Source organism: Pogoniulus pusillus, chromosome 26 (assembly GCF_015220805.1).
Source record: "Pogoniulus pusillus isolate bPogPus1 chromosome 26, bPogPus1.pri, whole genome shotgun sequence".
In the NCBI taxonomy this organism is placed as follows: Eukaryota; Metazoa; Chordata; class Aves; order Piciformes; family Lybiidae; genus Pogoniulus; species Pogoniulus pusillus.
The window spans coordinates 17,462,997-17,481,032 of record NC_087289.1 but is presented as its reverse complement, the minus strand read 5'-3'; the positions used below and the strand labels follow the sequence as shown (position 1 = coordinate 17,481,032).

Sequence of the window (18,036 nt, the reverse complement as noted above, 5' to 3'; positions counted from 1 at the left end):
TCCGTCCCTGGAGGTGTTTAAGGCCGGGCTGGGTGAGGCTCTGGCCAGCCTAATCTAGGGTAGGGTGTCTCTGCCCATAGCAGGGGGGTTGGAACCAGATGACCCTTGTGGTCCCTTCCAACCTAACTGATTCTATGATTCTGTGATTTGCAGTGGAATTGCAAAAAGCTGACCTCTGAGTGCTCAGCATGAGCCAGTACAATCTTAAGTGAAAAGCCAAGCAATAACCAGATTCTTTTCCTCAAAGACAAACACTAATGCAGTTGTTTAGATAATAATATTGAAAGGTGTATGTAGGCTTCCTTTCTACCTTCAACAGCTGCCATGCAGGGCCAGACTTAGCAAAGAATAATCAGATCCCTGCACTTCTGTGAAATACTTTAAATCCCTGTAAGATCATAGCAGAATAAAACATTCAGCTTTGGGAAAAGGATTACCTGAAGGTGAAACAAAGGAGCTTAACTGTGAAGAATAGATTGAATTAAAGATGAGTGTTTAATACATACAAAAATGGACTGTGGAGATCCCAGAGTTATGCCTAATAGTTCTAACAGAACGTGAAGCTTCTCATATTGCAATTTGCCTCACTTTTGGAGGTAAATTTACCCCTCCTGAGCTCCACAGCACCACTGCCAGGTTTTGTGGTTTGCACAGTAAGCCTTAATGGAGGCTAAGTTTACCCAAGAGCAGAAATGTCATTACTTACACTTAGTTTGTGTGCCCACCTATTACACTGTGGGGCAAGAATCACCTCTCAAGATTTAGAATAGAATAGAATCAACCAGGTTGGAAGAGACCTAAGAGACCTCCAAGATCAGCCAGGCCAACCTATCCGCCAAGCTCTATCCAGTCAACCAGACCATGGCACTAAGTGCCTCATCCAGGCTTTGCTTGAACACTTCCAGGGACAGTGACTCCACCACCTCCCTGGGCAGCCCATTCCAACGCCAATCACTCTCTCTGTGAAGAACTTCCTCCTAACATCCAGCCTGTACTTCCCCCGGCACAACTTGAGACTGTGTCCCCTTGTTCTATTGCTGGTTGCCTGGGAGAAGAGGCCAACCCTCACCTGGCTACAACCTCCCTTCAGGTAGTTGTAGACAGCAATGAGGTCTGCCCTGAGCCTCCTCTTCTTCAGGCTAAATAACTCCAGCTCCCTCAGCCTCTCCTCATAGGGTTTGTGTTCCAGGCCCTTCATCAGCTTTGTTGCTGGTGACATGTTCCAGCACCTCAACATCTCTCTTGAATTGAGGAGCCCAGAACTGGACACAGGACTCAACGTGTGGCCTGACCAGTATTGAGAACAGGGGAAGAATAACCTCCCTCATCCTACTGGCCACACTGTTCCTGATCCAGGCCAGGATGCCATACTTGCATATGCAGATATTCAGCCATAGTTTTCCAGCTTTATTTCTGTTCTCAGAGTGGGTCCTGTGTGAGCTTGGGTTGCTAATTTGTAGATGTGCTCTGAGATTTTTTTTTATCTACACTGGGCCTTCAGGTGTCCCAAACCACAACAAAACTCAAATAAGGCTCCAGAAAACTGATAGGACTGATGGGACATGGGACAGTCTCCCTGGCAGATTTGCCCTTACCGTCTCCAGAGTGAATTATGTTAAAAACAAAGAAAGTAAGAACTCCTTCTCACACTGTGTGCTTGCACACTGCCTTAAGCCTATCAAACAGTGTTCTTGGCAGAAAGGAGCTTTCTGTCACTCCTCACTCACCTGGCTCATTGTCTATCTGTGTCAGCACATCCTCAATGGAATCCTCATCATTCCGCAAGGTCTCAGGGTCAGGCGGTGTGTAGCCATGGCATCGACACCAGTGCACTACATGCTTCGTTTTCAGGGGTGTAATATTGTGAAACCTGGGGTGCTTCTCTATGATTTCTTGCAGGATCTTTCTCACTGTCATTGCTCGTTGCCACTGTGACAAACCAAAGGGAAAGCTCATCACACTGGCTGAAACGTTTAAGGCTAGATGATAATGCAAGTTGCAAGGAGAACACAAAGAATGTGATTTTCTCCTAAGTCAGAATGATGATGAGGAACAACAAATAGGAAGGATGGTCCTAATCTTGGCATCAGGCAGCTATAGGCTGCATTGTCATCCAAAGAAAATCTCAAGAAAAACAAAGATACATGTAGAGGGATGTGCTAGTTTGAGGCTAATTGGAATATTTTAGTGAGAAAAATTAGATGATAGGCTGTGAAAAGAAAACAGTGGTGATGGCTACTTCACTCATAGGCTTGCTGAGATGTACAAAACCAAGAACACAAACATAGATAAGACAGAGCAGGACAGCCAGCGTGTATGTGTCTCTGTCACAGTCAGTGCCTGTGCTTTTTCTCCCTGTGTAACCCAACTGATTCTGCTTTCTAATTTCCCGTGCCATCCTCCAATTTCACCTTGCACATAAGGCAAACTCTGGGGTAAGGTAGAGGGGTGGAAAGAAGGTAGAAGGGTGGTTGGGAGCCCCTCCTGGGGATTCTGATTTCTGGAAAGGCTGTTTTGTTTCTGTATTACCTTTAATGTGTATATTTCTGCACACAGCTGTAACTATCTGCTTGTATATTGTGCTAAGCTGTAAAGTCCTTAACTTCCAGACAGCTGAGTCTAGTCTGGGTGATTTTGTAAAGGGGGGGGAAGGGGTAACTGCCAAATCATCACAAGGGGCCTAGGTGCATTTGCCTTGACTTGAAATGTCTCATCTCCCAGGTAACATCTAAGATGGCAAAGTGCAAGATACGCGGTGTAACAAAACATGCTTCTCAAAATGTTGGTTAGACTCTTCAGCCATGTTAACTGGCAAGAGCAGAGGGGCTAAGCAGCTTTAACATCTTCCCTGTGAAACCCCACAGCAAGGTAGATGACAAAAACTATGAAGAAATAGTGGGAAATATAACAACCACACTACAAATAGGTCCAGATTAACTGCAACCTTTGGTGAACTGACAATCTACTTCAGCACTAGCACTGCTTATGTCAGATCCTTTGGTTCTCTTCCTACAGAAGGCAGACACAGTCCCATGAAAAGACAAAGTACATTGGCTAAAATTCCCATGACTGTAACATGCCACAGAGTGATGAGGATAAAGTGCTAGCAAAACAGTTTGCAAGAATTCTGACTTTTAAAATGCTTCAAAAACATCTTTCTCTGAAGCAACTTAAAAATGACCTTCATGGTCCCTCCTGCTTGAAAAAGCCTCTGAACAATAAACTACATCACTGCCTGGATACAAATCAGTTCATCTTGCAGTAAGGAAGGCTTCCACTTAAAATGCTAGAGACTGCTTCAGAAAACAAATCAGCCAATAACAAGGAAGGTTCAATAATTCAGAAATCCTTCTTGTGTGCCTAATGATGCTTATGAAACACAGGAGAGAATTACCTCAGCTGCTCTCCTCTTCCCAATATTCCAGCTGTAATACTGTTCCACTGAACTAGCACAGAAAGAGCTTACATCTTCACCTAGAAAACACAAAGCCAAGAACAGAATTATTTTTTTCTGAAGTGAAATAAGATAAATTCTGAGGTTTGATGTTATTTAGTGTAGAGGAAGGGGGAAATGTGATTCATGTTTACAGGATCAAGGACTCAATAACTCTCTAACCCTTAAAAATGCTGTGCTCAGGGTCAGGAAAGCAAAGACACTGAATTCTAAGTGCAAAGGCAGCATCCTTTGTGGTCACATACACAGACATCTGTGGCTATGGACTGTTCTAAGCCTATTTTCCCCCAAAAACCTGTAATGATGTAGACCTGTAAATCTCTCTTACTGGTCAGAGTCTCTTCCTTCAGAAAACTCTTTTATTTTTCCTCTTCAAAGAAACTACACTGTAAAACTCAAACAACAGTGAAAAGGTTTCCTGGCAAAAACATAAGAAGGGGATATGAATCCTAAGCAACAGATTAATGAATGCTGCTGCAGGCCAGAGAGCTGTGTGTAATCAAAGCTTTACTCTGCCACTCACTCCTACTTTGCTCACTGTGCTTGAGAGAGCCTGCCCCACCCAGTCTCCAGGACCACTTGTTCAAAGTGCATTAGTCACCAGAGCAAGATAATACATTTTCCTCTAGGTACACCAGGTATGCAATTATAAAGTACTATGAAAGACTTAAATGTTTCTCTGCAAGCTACCACTTTTTGTTAAAAGAAAAAAAGCATAAAAACCCCAATAACAAACACATTCCAAGGCTGAGCTTTGCTGTAACATTTGTGAGCATTTCTGAAACTTGATATTAAAAGAAAGAAAAGGAAGAAAAAAAGAAAAAAAGCAAATCTGTAAAGGACAAAGCAGGGGAAAAAAAAATCTTGCAGCCATTATGTGAGGAAATGCAATCTATTTCTAACAACTGCTGACAACATATTTGGCTTTACTGGAAGAATCTAGCTGTATGTATTTTCAGAGGAACCCCTGGAGTAAGCTCTCTAGGAGAATGGCTTCATTTCACTCAACCTTTTAATAATTTCTGTGGCTACAGAGCATGCAAGGCACTCTGTTGATACACTGGAAACAGAAAGCAAAGTCTTTTCATTTACTGCTTACTTTTTTCAGCAATTAATGGAACCTTCTTCACTATTGCTGTTAAAAGCTGCTGGATGTTCTCCAAATATTCTATGCTGCAAGGGATAAAAAGAATCACAATGAAGAATACTGTTGGAAGCAATGAATCAGATGCAAAAGGTTTCAAAATCGCTGCGTGGTTTAAAGTCTCTAGCCCCAGGGCACTATGGCAATGGCAGTGGAGGATAAATTGTTATGCTCCAGGCCAGAGAAGGGGTACCAAACAGCCCTTCCTCTTGCAATAGTGACCACATCTGAAGTTGCATTTGTCAAGCCAAGAAACTGAAGACATGCTTTACTGGGCAGGCTTAGAAGAAATCCCTGCATCGTAGCACAAGCTGCAATGCTACTGCGAGGGATTAAATACACCTACTGGTGTAGGCTGCTCTGGCAGGAATATGCAATCCTGCCTGGGAAATTCTCCTCATGCAAATTTAGTGAACTGTACTGAAGTAGCCATACAGTATTTAACTGGCAAGAACCCTATTTGCCATTAGCTGTTTCATAACTAAGATAACTTCCAAGCATGTAATGACTTCAAATCTATTCATCTCCTACACATACTCTCCAACAGGGTAATGTCTACAGAGATATGTCAGGATAACAAAACTTTTCAAGATATGCAGGCAAGAAAGTCAGCCACTGGAGGAATCAAGAGCAGAAGAAACATTCTACACATTACCAGAAATATGAAGAGAAAATTTTGCAAACTGAATTCTGATGAAAAAAAAGCACTAACAAGTACTCAAGGGCACAGAATCATAGAATCAACCAGGTTGGAAGAGACCTCCAAGCTCAGCCAGTCCAACCTAGCACCCAGCCCTACCCAGTCAACCAGACCATGGCACTGAGTGCCTCATCCAGGCTTTTCTTGAAGACCCCCAGGGACGGTGCCTCCACCACCTCCCTGGGCAGCCCATTCCAATGCCAATCACTCTCTCTGTGAAGAACTTCTTCCTAATATCCAGCCTATACCTACTCTGGCACAACTTGAGACTCTGTCCCCTTGTTCTATTGCTGGTTACCTGGGAGAAGAGGCCACCCCCCACCTGGCTACAATGCCCCTTCAGGTAGTTGTAGACAGTAATAAGATCACCCCTGAGCCTCCTCTTCTCCAGGCTAAACAGGCCCAGCTCCCTCAGCCTCTCCTCATAGGATTTGTGCTCCAGGCCCCTCACCAGCTTTGTTGCTCTTCTCTGGACACCTTCCAGCACCTCAACATCTCTCCTGAATTGAGGAGCCCAGAACTGGACACAGCACTCAAGGTGTGGCCTGACCAGTGCTGAGTACAGGGGAAGAATAACCTCCCTTGTCCTACTGGCCACACTGCTCCTGATGCAGGCCAGGATGCCATTGGCTCTCTTGGCCACCTGGGCACACTGCTGGCTCATCTTCAGCTTACTATCTATCAGTACCCCCAGGTCCCTTTCCTCCTGGCTGCTCTCAGCCACTCAGTCCCCAGCCTGTAGTGCTGCTTGGGGTTGTTGTGGCCAAAGTGCACAACCCTGCACTTGGCCTTGTTAAATCTCATGCCATTGGCCTCTGCCCACCCATCCAGCCTGTCCAGGTCCCTCTGCAGGGCTCTCCTACCTTCCAACAGATCAACACCTGCTCCTAGCTTGCTGTCATCTGCAAACTTACTGATGCTGGACTCAATGCCCTCGTCCAGGGCATCACAAACAAGGCACTGGATTTCACAGTATTCACTGAACAAATACCCCAATGATCTTTATTACTTAATTCCAATTCTGAACCAAAGCAGCCCTCATAACAACAGATGTATATGAGCTTAACAAGACTAGAGAGGCCCAAAGAGAGACAATTCCACTTATTCTGCATGCCCCTTTTTTGACCTGCATTTCACTGGGCAGTTTGACCTCAGTAAGGACATGCAATGGCAATGAGAATTATACAAGCAGTGGATGATAAAGAGGTTTTAGCAGCTTGAGATTTTAGAAAACCCCAGAACAACTGCCAAGCTTCAAATAATTTTCTTCTCTTTCATGAGTCCTGCATACAAATCCATTTGCAGCAAAATACTGCAGCACTGTCTGGAACAAATGCTGCCCAACAGGATTAGTACTGATACAGTAGTGTGCAGGACAGAAGATTTAATGATGTATTTCTAGGTCAAGCTCAACAATACTGCACCTAACCCTAGAGCATCCTCAACCCTCTACTATTTCAAAGATCAGAAATCCTTATAGAGAAATGAACAATTACTTGATAACATAATTGCCAAGTTCAGAGCTCTCTTCTGTTTTCACTGCTTCTTGGCCTTCTTGGGTACCCACAGAACTGCAGCTCTGTCCTGCTGAATCAGGCTCCATCTTAACTTCAAAGAAACAGAACACATTTTAAAAGACAAAAAGTACCTGTCAGCTTGATAAACAGAGTCTTGTGAGACTATAAGACTTACATAACATCACTTTGTTTGCTGTTTGCATTCTCATTGTTAAGCATGAGCAAATTTGACCTTCAGTACTGCTGAAAGGAAGCCTCCCTCCAAATCTCAACATACATCACATCCTATTCAGAAAATCTGCATCCTAGTTGCTGATGTTTTGTCTGCGACTGTCTGATCTAAACCCAACTGCCTGCAAACGTACATTGTCCTTTTTCTATGCAAAGAGTTGGACAGGAAGCTAACAGTTCTAGCAAGAAATGACATTTCAAAGCCAGAACTTCTTTGAAGACATCACCGAGTCTGACATCAGTGAACCTTCTCATGTCAAGGACAGAACTCTGGCGAGACAGGAGCAGGGAGAGAAAGACATTCGCAGCCCAGAGCAGACAGACAGTCTGGTCATTCATCTGAGGTGGGAGAAACACATGACAGTTCTGCAAGAACTGGATGTTAAGTTTCTCAGCTCTGATCTAAGCATTAATCTGGGAAGTACTGACACTTGACCCTCTGTGTGCATGCACACACGTGCTGCCTATACCTTGTGCTGCTGGAAAGCATTCTCCAGGACACCTCACCTCAGCTGCTGCCCTGAGGACAGCAGTAACTATGACAAAATACATGCTGCTCCATGCATTTCTGCAAATACAAATTGAAACAATGAATGTTGAAGGTGCTTATGGTAGCTTCCTAGAACATCTTTGTTTCTCTCTGTATCTGCCTATGCTTTGGGATTTGTGGAGGGATGTCACCGTTAATTTCCTAGTCCCCAGATGCCATTTTGACTTGATTCAAACCCTACTAACTCAGGAAATAAAGGAACACCCAGCGAGAGTCTACTTTCATATTCAGGCCCCCTGCATCACGCAGCATCAGCACACTTATGCTACTTATCTACTGAGAAATTCCTTATTACCTTTAGTGATGGATGCTGTAGAGGGACTAGGGACAACTGCTGTAGTTGCTGCTGTGACGGCTGAAACAGTTGAAACTTTGCTGGTAGAAAGCGACTGTATCACTGGAGAGATAAAAAGAAAACAAAGGGACAAGAAAGAAGAAAAAAATCAGGTTTTGTAGACTTTGCCAAATAACCATGTTCAGAAGCAACACAGCGTTTCTGCAGCACAAAGTTTAGGGATGAATTTCCTTGCTACATATTCTTCTATCTCTACCTTTGGACCATGTATGCCAACAGCGACCAAGAGCTACCCTGCGCCAAAGCGGATTTTCAAACACCATCTGTCGTCCTCCTCTGCCCTTTACCTTTGTTCATAGGCATGAGTATTGTCTGAACACCTCCAGAAGCTGTGTTTACACCGAGCTGTTTAAGCTGGCTGGGAACTGTCAGAACAGCCTGCTGTGGACTAGACTGATTTGAGTGGATTTTTAGCAAGCCTGCAAGAAGAAGGGAAGACAAAATGTTAAATAAAACACACCATTTAGTTTTATCTCCAGCTACTTCTCTCCCTTTCTGCCTGAACCAGGCTGGCAAGTGTGCTAGCAACATCACACTCTTAACAGGCCACAGTTCAGTGAACTGTCAGATAAATTTTTAGTGACATCAGTGATTGCTAAAATACTGGGGTGCTGCTCCACGTTGTGCACAGCATTACACACTGTGCAGCACTCTGATGGTGCAAAGCAAGTCTCCAAGTTACCTAAGGAATCTCAAGCAAAAGGTGATGTAACATGAGCCTTTCAACTGCAGCAGGCTCAGCACAAAGTACAAGACTTTATGCTCAAGGATCCGGTAAGCCAGTGAGCTACAGCTCTGCTGTACACAGCCACTCTCACCAAGGTATCCCAATGCTGCATATATACCTGCAGTCCACCTTAGCAGCAACCACTGCAGTCAGAAGAGCACAACCAACCATCTTTTCATCAAGTGACAAGCCCAAGGCTGCACATCAAACCTGATTAAGGACACACCTGAACTGAGCATCCTGTGACTACTGTAACTTGCACTAAACCTCCACAGGTTTGGGTTAACCAAGCTATAAAGTGTATAGAGTGGAGACTGAACTAATTCACTAGTTTTGACCAAGGCTAAAAGAAGGAGGACATTCAGATAGAATCATAGAATCAACCAGGTTGGAAGAGACCTCCAAGATCATCCAGTCCATCCTATCCCCCAGCCCTATCCAATCAACCAGACCATGGCACTAAGTGCCTCAGCCAGGCTTTGCTTCAACACCTCCAGGGACAGTGACTCCACCACCTCCCTGGGCAGCCCATTCCAATGCCAATCACTCTCTCTGCCAACAACTTCCTCCTGGCATCCAGCCTATACTTCCCCCAGCACAACTTGAGACTGTGTCCCCTTGTTCTATTGCTGGTTGCCTGGGAGAAGAGATCAACCCCCACCTGGCTACAACCTCCCTTCAGGTAGTTGTAGACAGCAATGAGGTCACCTCTGAGCCTCCTCTTCTCCAGGCTAAACAACCCCAGCTCCCTCAGCCTCTCCGCATAGGGTTTGTGTTCCAGGCCCTTCACCAGCCTTGTTGCCCTTCTCTGGACACCTTCCAGCACCTTGACATCTCTCTTGAACTGAGGGGCCCAGAACTGGACACAGATACTAACAGTACTGTTAATGGCAGCACTCAGGAACTGCAGTGGAAATCAGCACAGCTCCAGACTCTACCACTATGCCATGGCGAAGTAGTCCTCATCCATCAGCTCTCTACTCCATAGTGATGACATGCCAAATCACCACAGCCAGCACTCCCACACTGTGATCTGGCCTGTGCCCAATCCTTGCTGCTTCCAGACTGGCCATTTGCACTATAACTGCATTCCATCCGTAGCTAACTTTTCTTCAAACTGCAGACATTTCATAGGCTTCTATTTCAGAACACTGACAGCAGCAGACTGCTTACGTTCACAATGGCAATTTTTAATCTCAAGTCAGATCATGGGTTTAAGTTTCTGTTCTCCTCTATGACTGCTGAAGAAACACAGTTGCCTTCCAAAGAGTAGACATGCAAGACCTGCTGAAGATGTCTCTCAGTTTTGAAAGATGCATAGCACTGGCCAGTTAGGCTTTCGCTTCCAGGCCAGAAGGCTAACCTAGTATCACCCAGTTATTTGTTTGATGCACAGATGTGTCAGGCTAGGACAGCAAGGAACTTAGCAAGGGAACCAAACAGCAAGGCAAGCCAGAGGGCACAACTAAGCCAGTTAGCCAGATGAATGGGAAGTACTGTCTATCACCCAAAAAAAGGGAAAATTGGAGATTCCTTTGGAAAGTTGCCTTTAAAAACACAGACCTTCAGAATCTTAACACAGATGTGGGGCTATTCTAAGTTCCAATAGCATATTTCACAGCTGCTGCTGCTTCTGGGATTCTTGAAGAAACAGTTTTTCATGAAGAAGTCAGTGCCTCAGGTTCCAAAAGCCAAAAACAAAACCTAGATAAAATTCTCACACCTAAATGGGAGTTTCCAGCTGAAAGCTATTTAGAACAGCAATTCTTCTACAAAAAACTCTTGCTGCTTTGTTTGCAAAGAGGTAAATAACTGCTCACTGCAGAACTGTGGCAGGCTTAGCAGTCTATGCCAAACAGAAGAAAAGCCTCAGAGCCAAATGCTGTCCATGCAGCTTCTCCAACTTCAGTGAAGTTTCACTCTCACAAACGAATCAGGTCTGTAGTACTGCTGGCACCTTGACGGTTTCAGCACTCAGTGACACACTGTGCTCTTGAACAGGCAGAGTACATCTTTTAATGAGAACCTGGCAGGAAAACTAAAATCCCTCTCCAACACCAATGGGTAGGTCATACTACTATTTGTAACAGACACAGTCAGTGAACTGATGTGATAGGATGCCAAATTATTTAAACATCCCTTTGGCCAAGCCAAAAAATATGCTAATAAGACGTGTCTTAGAAAGCATGACTTTGCTTTTACACCTTCACAAAGGCAGGTGACTATCTTCTTCCATTTACAACGATGACATCTACAAAACTCACACCTGGGGTCTAACCTGCTATAGCAAAGGCAAGAAGGGAGTTTAATACCTGATACTGCAGCTTTTCCAGTCACAGGCGCTGCCGTAGTCATCAGAGAAGCAACACTTACAACAGTGGAAGTAGCGGTCTTATTCACTACTGATGAAGTAGACTGGGTCTGGCTTATACAGATTTGGTGTTGCTGCCCAGCTGCCTTTGCTGCAGGAGCTCCAGAAGATGATGAGCTGGAACTTGCATTATCCATTTGCTGTGTAAAAAGGCAGAGAGTGACAACAAACTCCTTTTCATGTCATAGAGCACTCAACCATAAAGCACCACAATGTAACACCTAGAAGTAACAAAACGAGGTTTGACTCAATCACTACGAAGCACGTATCCAAAAGCCCAAACACAGTGATGGTACATGTAAAGCAGAGACCGTTTCAAGCAGAAAAAGTGGAACCATGCCTGCAGGAACTGCTAGCACAACTGCTTTGTTAGTCTCTGGAGTCAGGGCCCTTAACTTTAGCAAGCAGGTAGGCCTCCAGATGAGAAACGTGGCCCAGGAAGGTTTCATATTTCTCTGCCGCTCAGAAGTCTGGAGGTATCAGTAGACAAATGGGAAAAAAGTTTGGGATAAAGAGGCTGGATGGTAAATTTCTGTCTCTGCAGCTTCACTGAGAGCTCTAATAACAGTGAGTAGCATTTAATGCAAATGCAACATCTTCACCTGCGTAAGCTCTATGCCAGCATGCAGCCATCTAAGGGCAGCATGGCATCAACTCTCCACTTGTTTAGTCTTTGCCTCCCCACAGGCTAAAGGAACCCTTGGAATGAACTACATACAATCTACTGCTGACTATTCCCACCCCACAAACTCCATCTCCATTCCAGCTGGACAATCTGCACCAAGTGGATACGTGGCTGTATCCATGCACAAGAGTACTCACTCTAGGAATACAAATCTTTTCCTTCTAACCTCATTCTGTGTCGAAGCACCTTGTTCCAAGGCTGTTCTCTTGCGATTCCTCCTGTGTGGACAGGAGAAGTGACATGCTCTGAACATGGTCAGGACCAAAGGACCACGAACTTTGGCCACTACCAGCCTCTAAAATCTGTTGACAGGAGATTGGGCACTAATAACTGTGGAGAGCCTGTGAACTCACAGGAATGACCTACAGTCTAGCTACTGTTGGTTTTCGCTGGCCTGCTGGACCTAGAACTTCAGGTATTTCACGTTCTTCTGCAAATCTTCGTGCAAGGAGCAGTTTGGAAGCTGCACAGTCCCTCAGATCGCATCTCAATGACTGCAAAGGCTGGTTCAGACAGAAAACCTTCCCTGCCTACAGGAATTTTAACAAGACTGAAAGTAAGAAAGCACCAGTTTTGGTTTCTCTTCTCCCCTTGTTTCTACGTCAAACAACAACCCAACAGAAAAGCAGTTGTGTGCACTGAGCTGGTACATGAGAGCAGCCTCACCACCAATGCTAACTGACAATCAAAACACCAGCAGGGGAAAAAAGCAGCAGAAGGCCTTTCCTAGGGACAATACTGGCTGGAGCATAGAGGTGACATTACGGAATACCAGCCACGTTGTTTCTCACCTGGGCCACTCCGTTTGTGGGAAGGGCCACAGCAGGAGCAGCAGCTGTGGTGATAACACCTCCTGATACTCTCAGCACAGTGGTGCCAGGTTTGGAGAGCTGGGACGAGGCAGGCACTGATTTTATAGACCCATCTGATATTTTCACCAGGGATGTCTGTCCACTGGGTGCAGCCTACAAAGAAGAATTCAGTGTGAGGAAAAAGGTGACTTTGTTTGGACTTCCTTTTTAATTGCTTAAAACAATAATCTCCTAAAGAAGATACTAATAAAGCAAACAAGACAAATGTTTTTTCACGAGTGAGAAACATTCTCAAAACACTTGTGAGAAAGGCAAACTGTGACATTATCACTGCAGGAAACAACTTGATCCAACTGCTGACTTAGCAAAAAACATGCCTATCAGACTTCAGTTTGGGATGATTAATTAGAAGTACCCTTGGGGAGTCTGAATTTCAAAGAGATCACTTGGTAGAAGGACCTTTGAAGGATACCAGAAGTAGACATTTTTAAGAGCTTTAGATCCATTGCTAGGTTCAAACATGTAAGTACATTTTTTACACGTCCTTATATTCACTCCTCTAATTCCATTTCACTAAGAAATCTCAGAGCACATTTACAAATTAGCAACCCAAGCTCACACAGGACCCACTCTGAGAACAGAAATAAAGCTGGAAAACTATGGCTGAATATCTGCACATGCAAGTATGGCATCCTGGCCTGCATCAGGAACAAGTGTGGCCAGTGGGATGAGGGAGGTTATTCTTCCCCTTTACTCAACACTGCTCAGGCCACACCTTGAGTCCTGTGTCCAGTTCTGGGCTCCTCAATTCAAGAGAGATGTTGAGGTGCTGGAACATGTCCAGAGAAGGGCAACAAAGCTGGTGAAGGGCCTGGAACACAAACCCTATGAGGAGAGGCTGAGGGAGCTGGGGTTGTTTAGCCTGAAGAAGAGGAGGCTCAGGGTAGAACTCATTGCTGTCTACAACTACCTGAAGGGAGGCTGCAGCCAGGTGGAGTTGCTCTCTTCTCTCAGGCAACCACCAATAGAACAGGGGGACACAGTCTCAAGTTGTGCTGGGGGAAGTACAGGCTGGATGTTAGGAGGAAGTTCTGCACAGAGAGAGTGATTGGCATTGGAATGGGCTGCCCAGGGAGCTGGTGGAGGCACCGTCCCCAGAGGCGTTCAAGAAAAGCCTGGATGAGGCACTTAGTGCCATGGTCTGGTTGACTGGGTAGGGCTGGGTGCTAGGTTGGACTGGATGATCTTGGAGGTCTCTTCTACCTGGCTGATTCTAAGTAGGCCTTCGTATGCCTTCCTCATCGCAGCATTGTAACTGTAACAAAGCCCAAACCAAACAACTCCAGAAAGAAAACTCTCACGATGTCTGGCTGTGTTTCCTCTACTTCATATGACAAAATGCTAACTGGTAATAGAGAAACACATACTTTACACATTACCTGTGTAAACAGAGCTGTTTTCTGTCCAGTTATCACTTTCAGTGCTTGTCCTTGTGTGGATGATGCTCCAACTCCCACACTGCCCTGAACAACTGAAGCTGGAGTCAGCTGCTTCCCAGAGCTCTGAGGAGAAGGCTGGCCAACCAAAAAGGTGCCCTGCTCCAGAAACAAATTAGGGAGGTCAGCACTTGGAAACACAGTTCAGAGTCAACAGAAATCTAGGATAAAAACCTGTAACGACAATGCAACACCACCATTTCAGCTTCCAAACCAAGGCAATGCTAATTACAGTGGATACTTCTGCACTAAAACCTGGACACAGTCTTCTTGGAGCAGAACACTGTGTAGCAAGAGAAGGGGTGAAAAAGCCACTGTCAATTTCCTGTCTTGTCAGATGCTCCTCAAGTTTACTCTTTGTGACAACTCTGCTTACCAGGCAAGATGAGAGAGGCTACTGCTAGGCTAGACTGACAAAAAAAAAAGAAAATGAAAACAAAAAGAGAGAGAAATCAAGACATTCTGCCACCTGCTCAATTCAGAATGTGTTTAGTCCTGCCACAAAGCCTATATTCAGTGCTCAGCACGCAGAAATCACAGGGGTCACTGAAGGTGTGCACCCTAATTAATAGCCTATGACCTGAGACCTTGCTACACCTCCTGCTTCACATCAGTATTCAGCTGCCACTTTTCAGAGGCTTTATTTGCCCACTGTCATGCATGGATTACTCCACACAATCTTCTGCTTCCTATTTCTTTCTTACACAGCTTTGCTCCTTCACTTCAGCCACTCTCATTTTCCTATCTCACATGCTTTCCCCCAACTCTTACATACCCTGCTCTATAAGGTAGCTCTTCCAGCATCATCTCTGCCATATCACCCCTCATTCTGGTGACTCTTGTGGCCCTGCTATCAGACACTCTTATCACATCTGTCTCTTCTCGACCAAGTTCTTCCCCTGGCTTTACTCAGTGCTGCCTTCTCAGCCTGCAAGGAGCTGAGATAAAGAAGTGATTATGTCACTCAGTGCCTGTCAGCCCAACACCTGGAGCACTGTGTGCAGTTTTAGTCCCCCTATACCAAAAAGAGTCAGACAGGCTTCCAGAGAATGGCCACAAGAATTACCAGAGCACTGGAAGAGTTGCCCTACAAGGAAAGGCTGAGAGAACTGAGTGTGTTCAGCCTCGAGAAGGCTTAGAGGAGACCTTATTACCATGTACCAGTTCATAAAGTGTGGGTACTAGGAAGATGGAGACTCTCTTACAAGGAGTCACATGGAAAAGACAAGGGGCAATGGGTGCAAGTTACTGCTGGGGAGATTCTGATCAGACTCAAGAAAAATTTTTATCCCCTCCAATATGGCATTCTACAACCCTGCAAAAAGAGAAGAGTGGCATAGATGTGCCAATACCAAGTGGTAAAGCAGGTGACTGGCAGAGGCAATAGATACAGGGGTTACTAGATAGGACCTACAAGAACAACATTCCATGAGCTATGGAACCTCAGGGCACACATCTGAGAGCACTGCAGCCTGAAATGTCAACCCATTTCAACTGTGACATTTATGCCACTGACCTGGGGCGTCTGCTTCAGGATGTAGGATGTGTAAGTGAGGTGCTGTGACAAGTTACTGCTTGTGCTTTGGGTTCCTCCTCCTCCACTGTTTGTAGAAGAACCAGATTGGAGACCTGTAACCAGAAGAAAAGGCTTAACCCTCTGACAACCAGACACTGCCAGCTGCTAAAACACTCCTGTATATACAAGTACTTGATAACACTTCGTAAGACATTGCTGCCACATGTGTTGCAGCCAAGTTACATTATTACCCAGTAGAACACAGCTCCAATGAGCTGCTGGGCTCTCTTTATAGCTCAGCAAACACCAAGAAAGGAGCTGTGAGGGAAATAAGGAGTGCTGGTGGGAAAAGAAAGCTCATTTTGGACTGTTGTGAATTTTCTGTTGAAATAAAATGCTGTCTTTTCATCAGATCTTGCAGATTGTGAATCTGCAAGAAAAGCCCTAGAAATGCTCCAAATCCCACCAGATCCTTATTTCCACTTGTGTTGGCTGTTCCAGTGCAGTTTTGTTAACTGAGTATTTTATCATGGATACCAAGCAGAGCTAACTTGTAGTGACACTGATACTGCTCTGCCTCCAAAAGGAACAGCCTGAACACTGACTTGGTTTACAGATTCCCAATGAGAAACAAAGGTAAACCAAATATTTATAGCTCTGTCATAAAAATCACAAGTATTTCTACTGTGGGATTATTTCCTTGCCTGGGATGCCTCTAAATCTCAAGCAATGGAGCTCCCAGCACAAGTTCTAAAGCACAAACAGCAAGAGAAACTACTTCTCAGTGACAGGTTGCCCAGGGAGGTTGTAGATGCTCCCTCCCTGGAGGTGTTCAAGGACAGGTAGGATGAGGCCTTGAGCAACCTGTTCTAGTGAGAGGTGTCCCTGCCTATGGCAGGGGGTTGGAGCTGGATGATGCTTGAGGTCCCTTCCAACCAAAACCATTCTGTGATTCTAGATATTCTGTTGCTATGTTGCTGGTATTTACAACCTTTTCTATTAAATGGAATGAATACCTCTTGCTCTCTGGCAGCATCAGAACTGGGAGCACCTACTTTACACCCAATCTATCACCTCCCCACTCCCAGCTGCAAAAGAAGCATGCTGGAGAAGGCTCATGACAAAACATCATCCTCACAGTCCAAAACCTGTTGTTTCTTTCCCAACAGCAATGACACACTATAAATGAAGTACTGCCCAAAAGAACTATTAGCACTGCTATTCTCCACATATCTCACAGCAAGTTTGACTCACAAGCCTATTAACAAAAAAGTGTTCACGATGGTCTCAAGTGCTTGGAACAAAAGCTTGTATTAATGATTTCTTTCCCTCATTCCAGACACAGTGTCTTTTGCATTCCAAAGTTAGTTTCTTATGTTTCTAGTTTCTCTAGGGTGTCATTCCATTTCTTGTTCATAGCTTTCACAATCACATTCAAATTCTCCTCAGTTCTACATCACAAAAATGCAGCTGTCTCTTCCTACAGATCAGGAGCAAGAGTTAAAGGCAACCCCTAGCTGAACTGTGAGAAAAATTACAGTGTCTGCTTTCAGCACAGAAAGAAAGACCTTGGGAGCACTGCATGAAAAGCCGTTTCATCTAGAAGTGAAAACAGTAGTGAGATCTCAGCCTTTGAAAGCACCACAATCTGGGTTGTGGTGTACAAAGGAACCCCATCCCTTTACTGTCTTCCACAGCACTAGGATGTTTCACAGCACAAATGCCAAGCATATTAATTATGCAGTGATTACATTAACTCAATAGATTTCCCTGCAAGACTAACTAGCATTATTCGTGGCTCGCAGTATGGCTCCTTGGGGTATCAGAAGCAGTTTTCCTTTCCCAGAAGGATTCTTGCTGTTGGTGGTGAGGTACAGTTTAGTGCCTGGTGGTAGGTTTGCCAAGTTTGCCAGGTTGGTGGCTGGTAACTGCAGCGTTGCCATCACTAGAAAAAAGAATAAAAAGAAATAAAAGTACTGCTTGCAGAAAGTAGCACTGAAATCTGCACAGGATCAACGTACAAGGAGTGACATGCAGCTAGCCTTTGATAATCCATCCTTAGCTGACCTAACTGCAGATTAACCCCACTGGTGAAGCAAAGACAGTTTCTTTAATAGGAATGAAGATAAAATAACTCTCTCTGGGTACAGTACCATTTATGGCTGCAGGCCAAACGAGCACAGCCATGGGGCCTAAAGCCAGCTGTGTGCAGAAGCAGGAAGGGTGCTTCTGCCCATACTCTCATAACTGAGAGCACTGGGGGAAGATGGCAAGATGCAATAAGGACAATTTCTTATTGGTTAGATTTACGTGGAATCCTTTGAGTATTGAAGAACCACAATGCTGGGCAAAAATGTGAGGCCTGGCTCCAGGAAAGTCTTCTAGGTCTCCGTACTGGTGCTCCCTCTCCCTCCTCTACAGATAGCGAGTTAACATTTTCTTTGTTACCAGTCTCAGTCAGCCTGAATTTCCCTACAG

General features: G+C 44.8%; 1 protein-coding gene across 5 annotated transcripts in view; it reads right to left on the bottom strand.

The window, feature by feature from the left end:
* Positions 1-18,036, bottom strand: part of YEATS2 (YEATS domain containing 2) — a 60,738-nt gene that overhangs the window by 8,221 nt on the left and 34,481 nt on the right. For 4 of the 5 annotated variants that reach the window (XM_064165375.1, XM_064165376.1, XM_064165377.1 and 1 more), the window contains 11 exons: positions 17,342-17,503; positions 15,559-15,671; positions 13,986-14,141; positions 12,526-12,699; positions 10,991-11,189; positions 8,239-8,370; positions 7,892-7,993; positions 6,795-6,906; positions 4,554-4,627; positions 3,395-3,474; positions 1,728-1,929 (listed from right to left, as the gene is read on the bottom strand). In XM_064165375.1, the coding sequence (XP_064021445.1) occupies positions 1,728-1,929; positions 3,395-3,474; positions 4,554-4,627; positions 6,795-6,906; positions 7,892-7,993; positions 8,239-8,370; positions 10,991-11,189; positions 12,526-12,699; positions 13,986-14,141; positions 15,559-15,671; positions 17,342-17,503 (1,506 nt within the window). Of the gene's footprint in view, positions 1-1,727; positions 1,930-3,394; positions 3,475-4,553; positions 4,628-6,794; positions 6,907-7,891; positions 7,994-8,238; positions 8,371-10,990; positions 11,190-12,525; positions 12,700-13,985; positions 14,142-15,558; positions 15,672-17,341; positions 17,504-18,036 lie in introns of those variants that run through there. The other variant, XM_064165380.1, reaches the window with a different exon arrangement.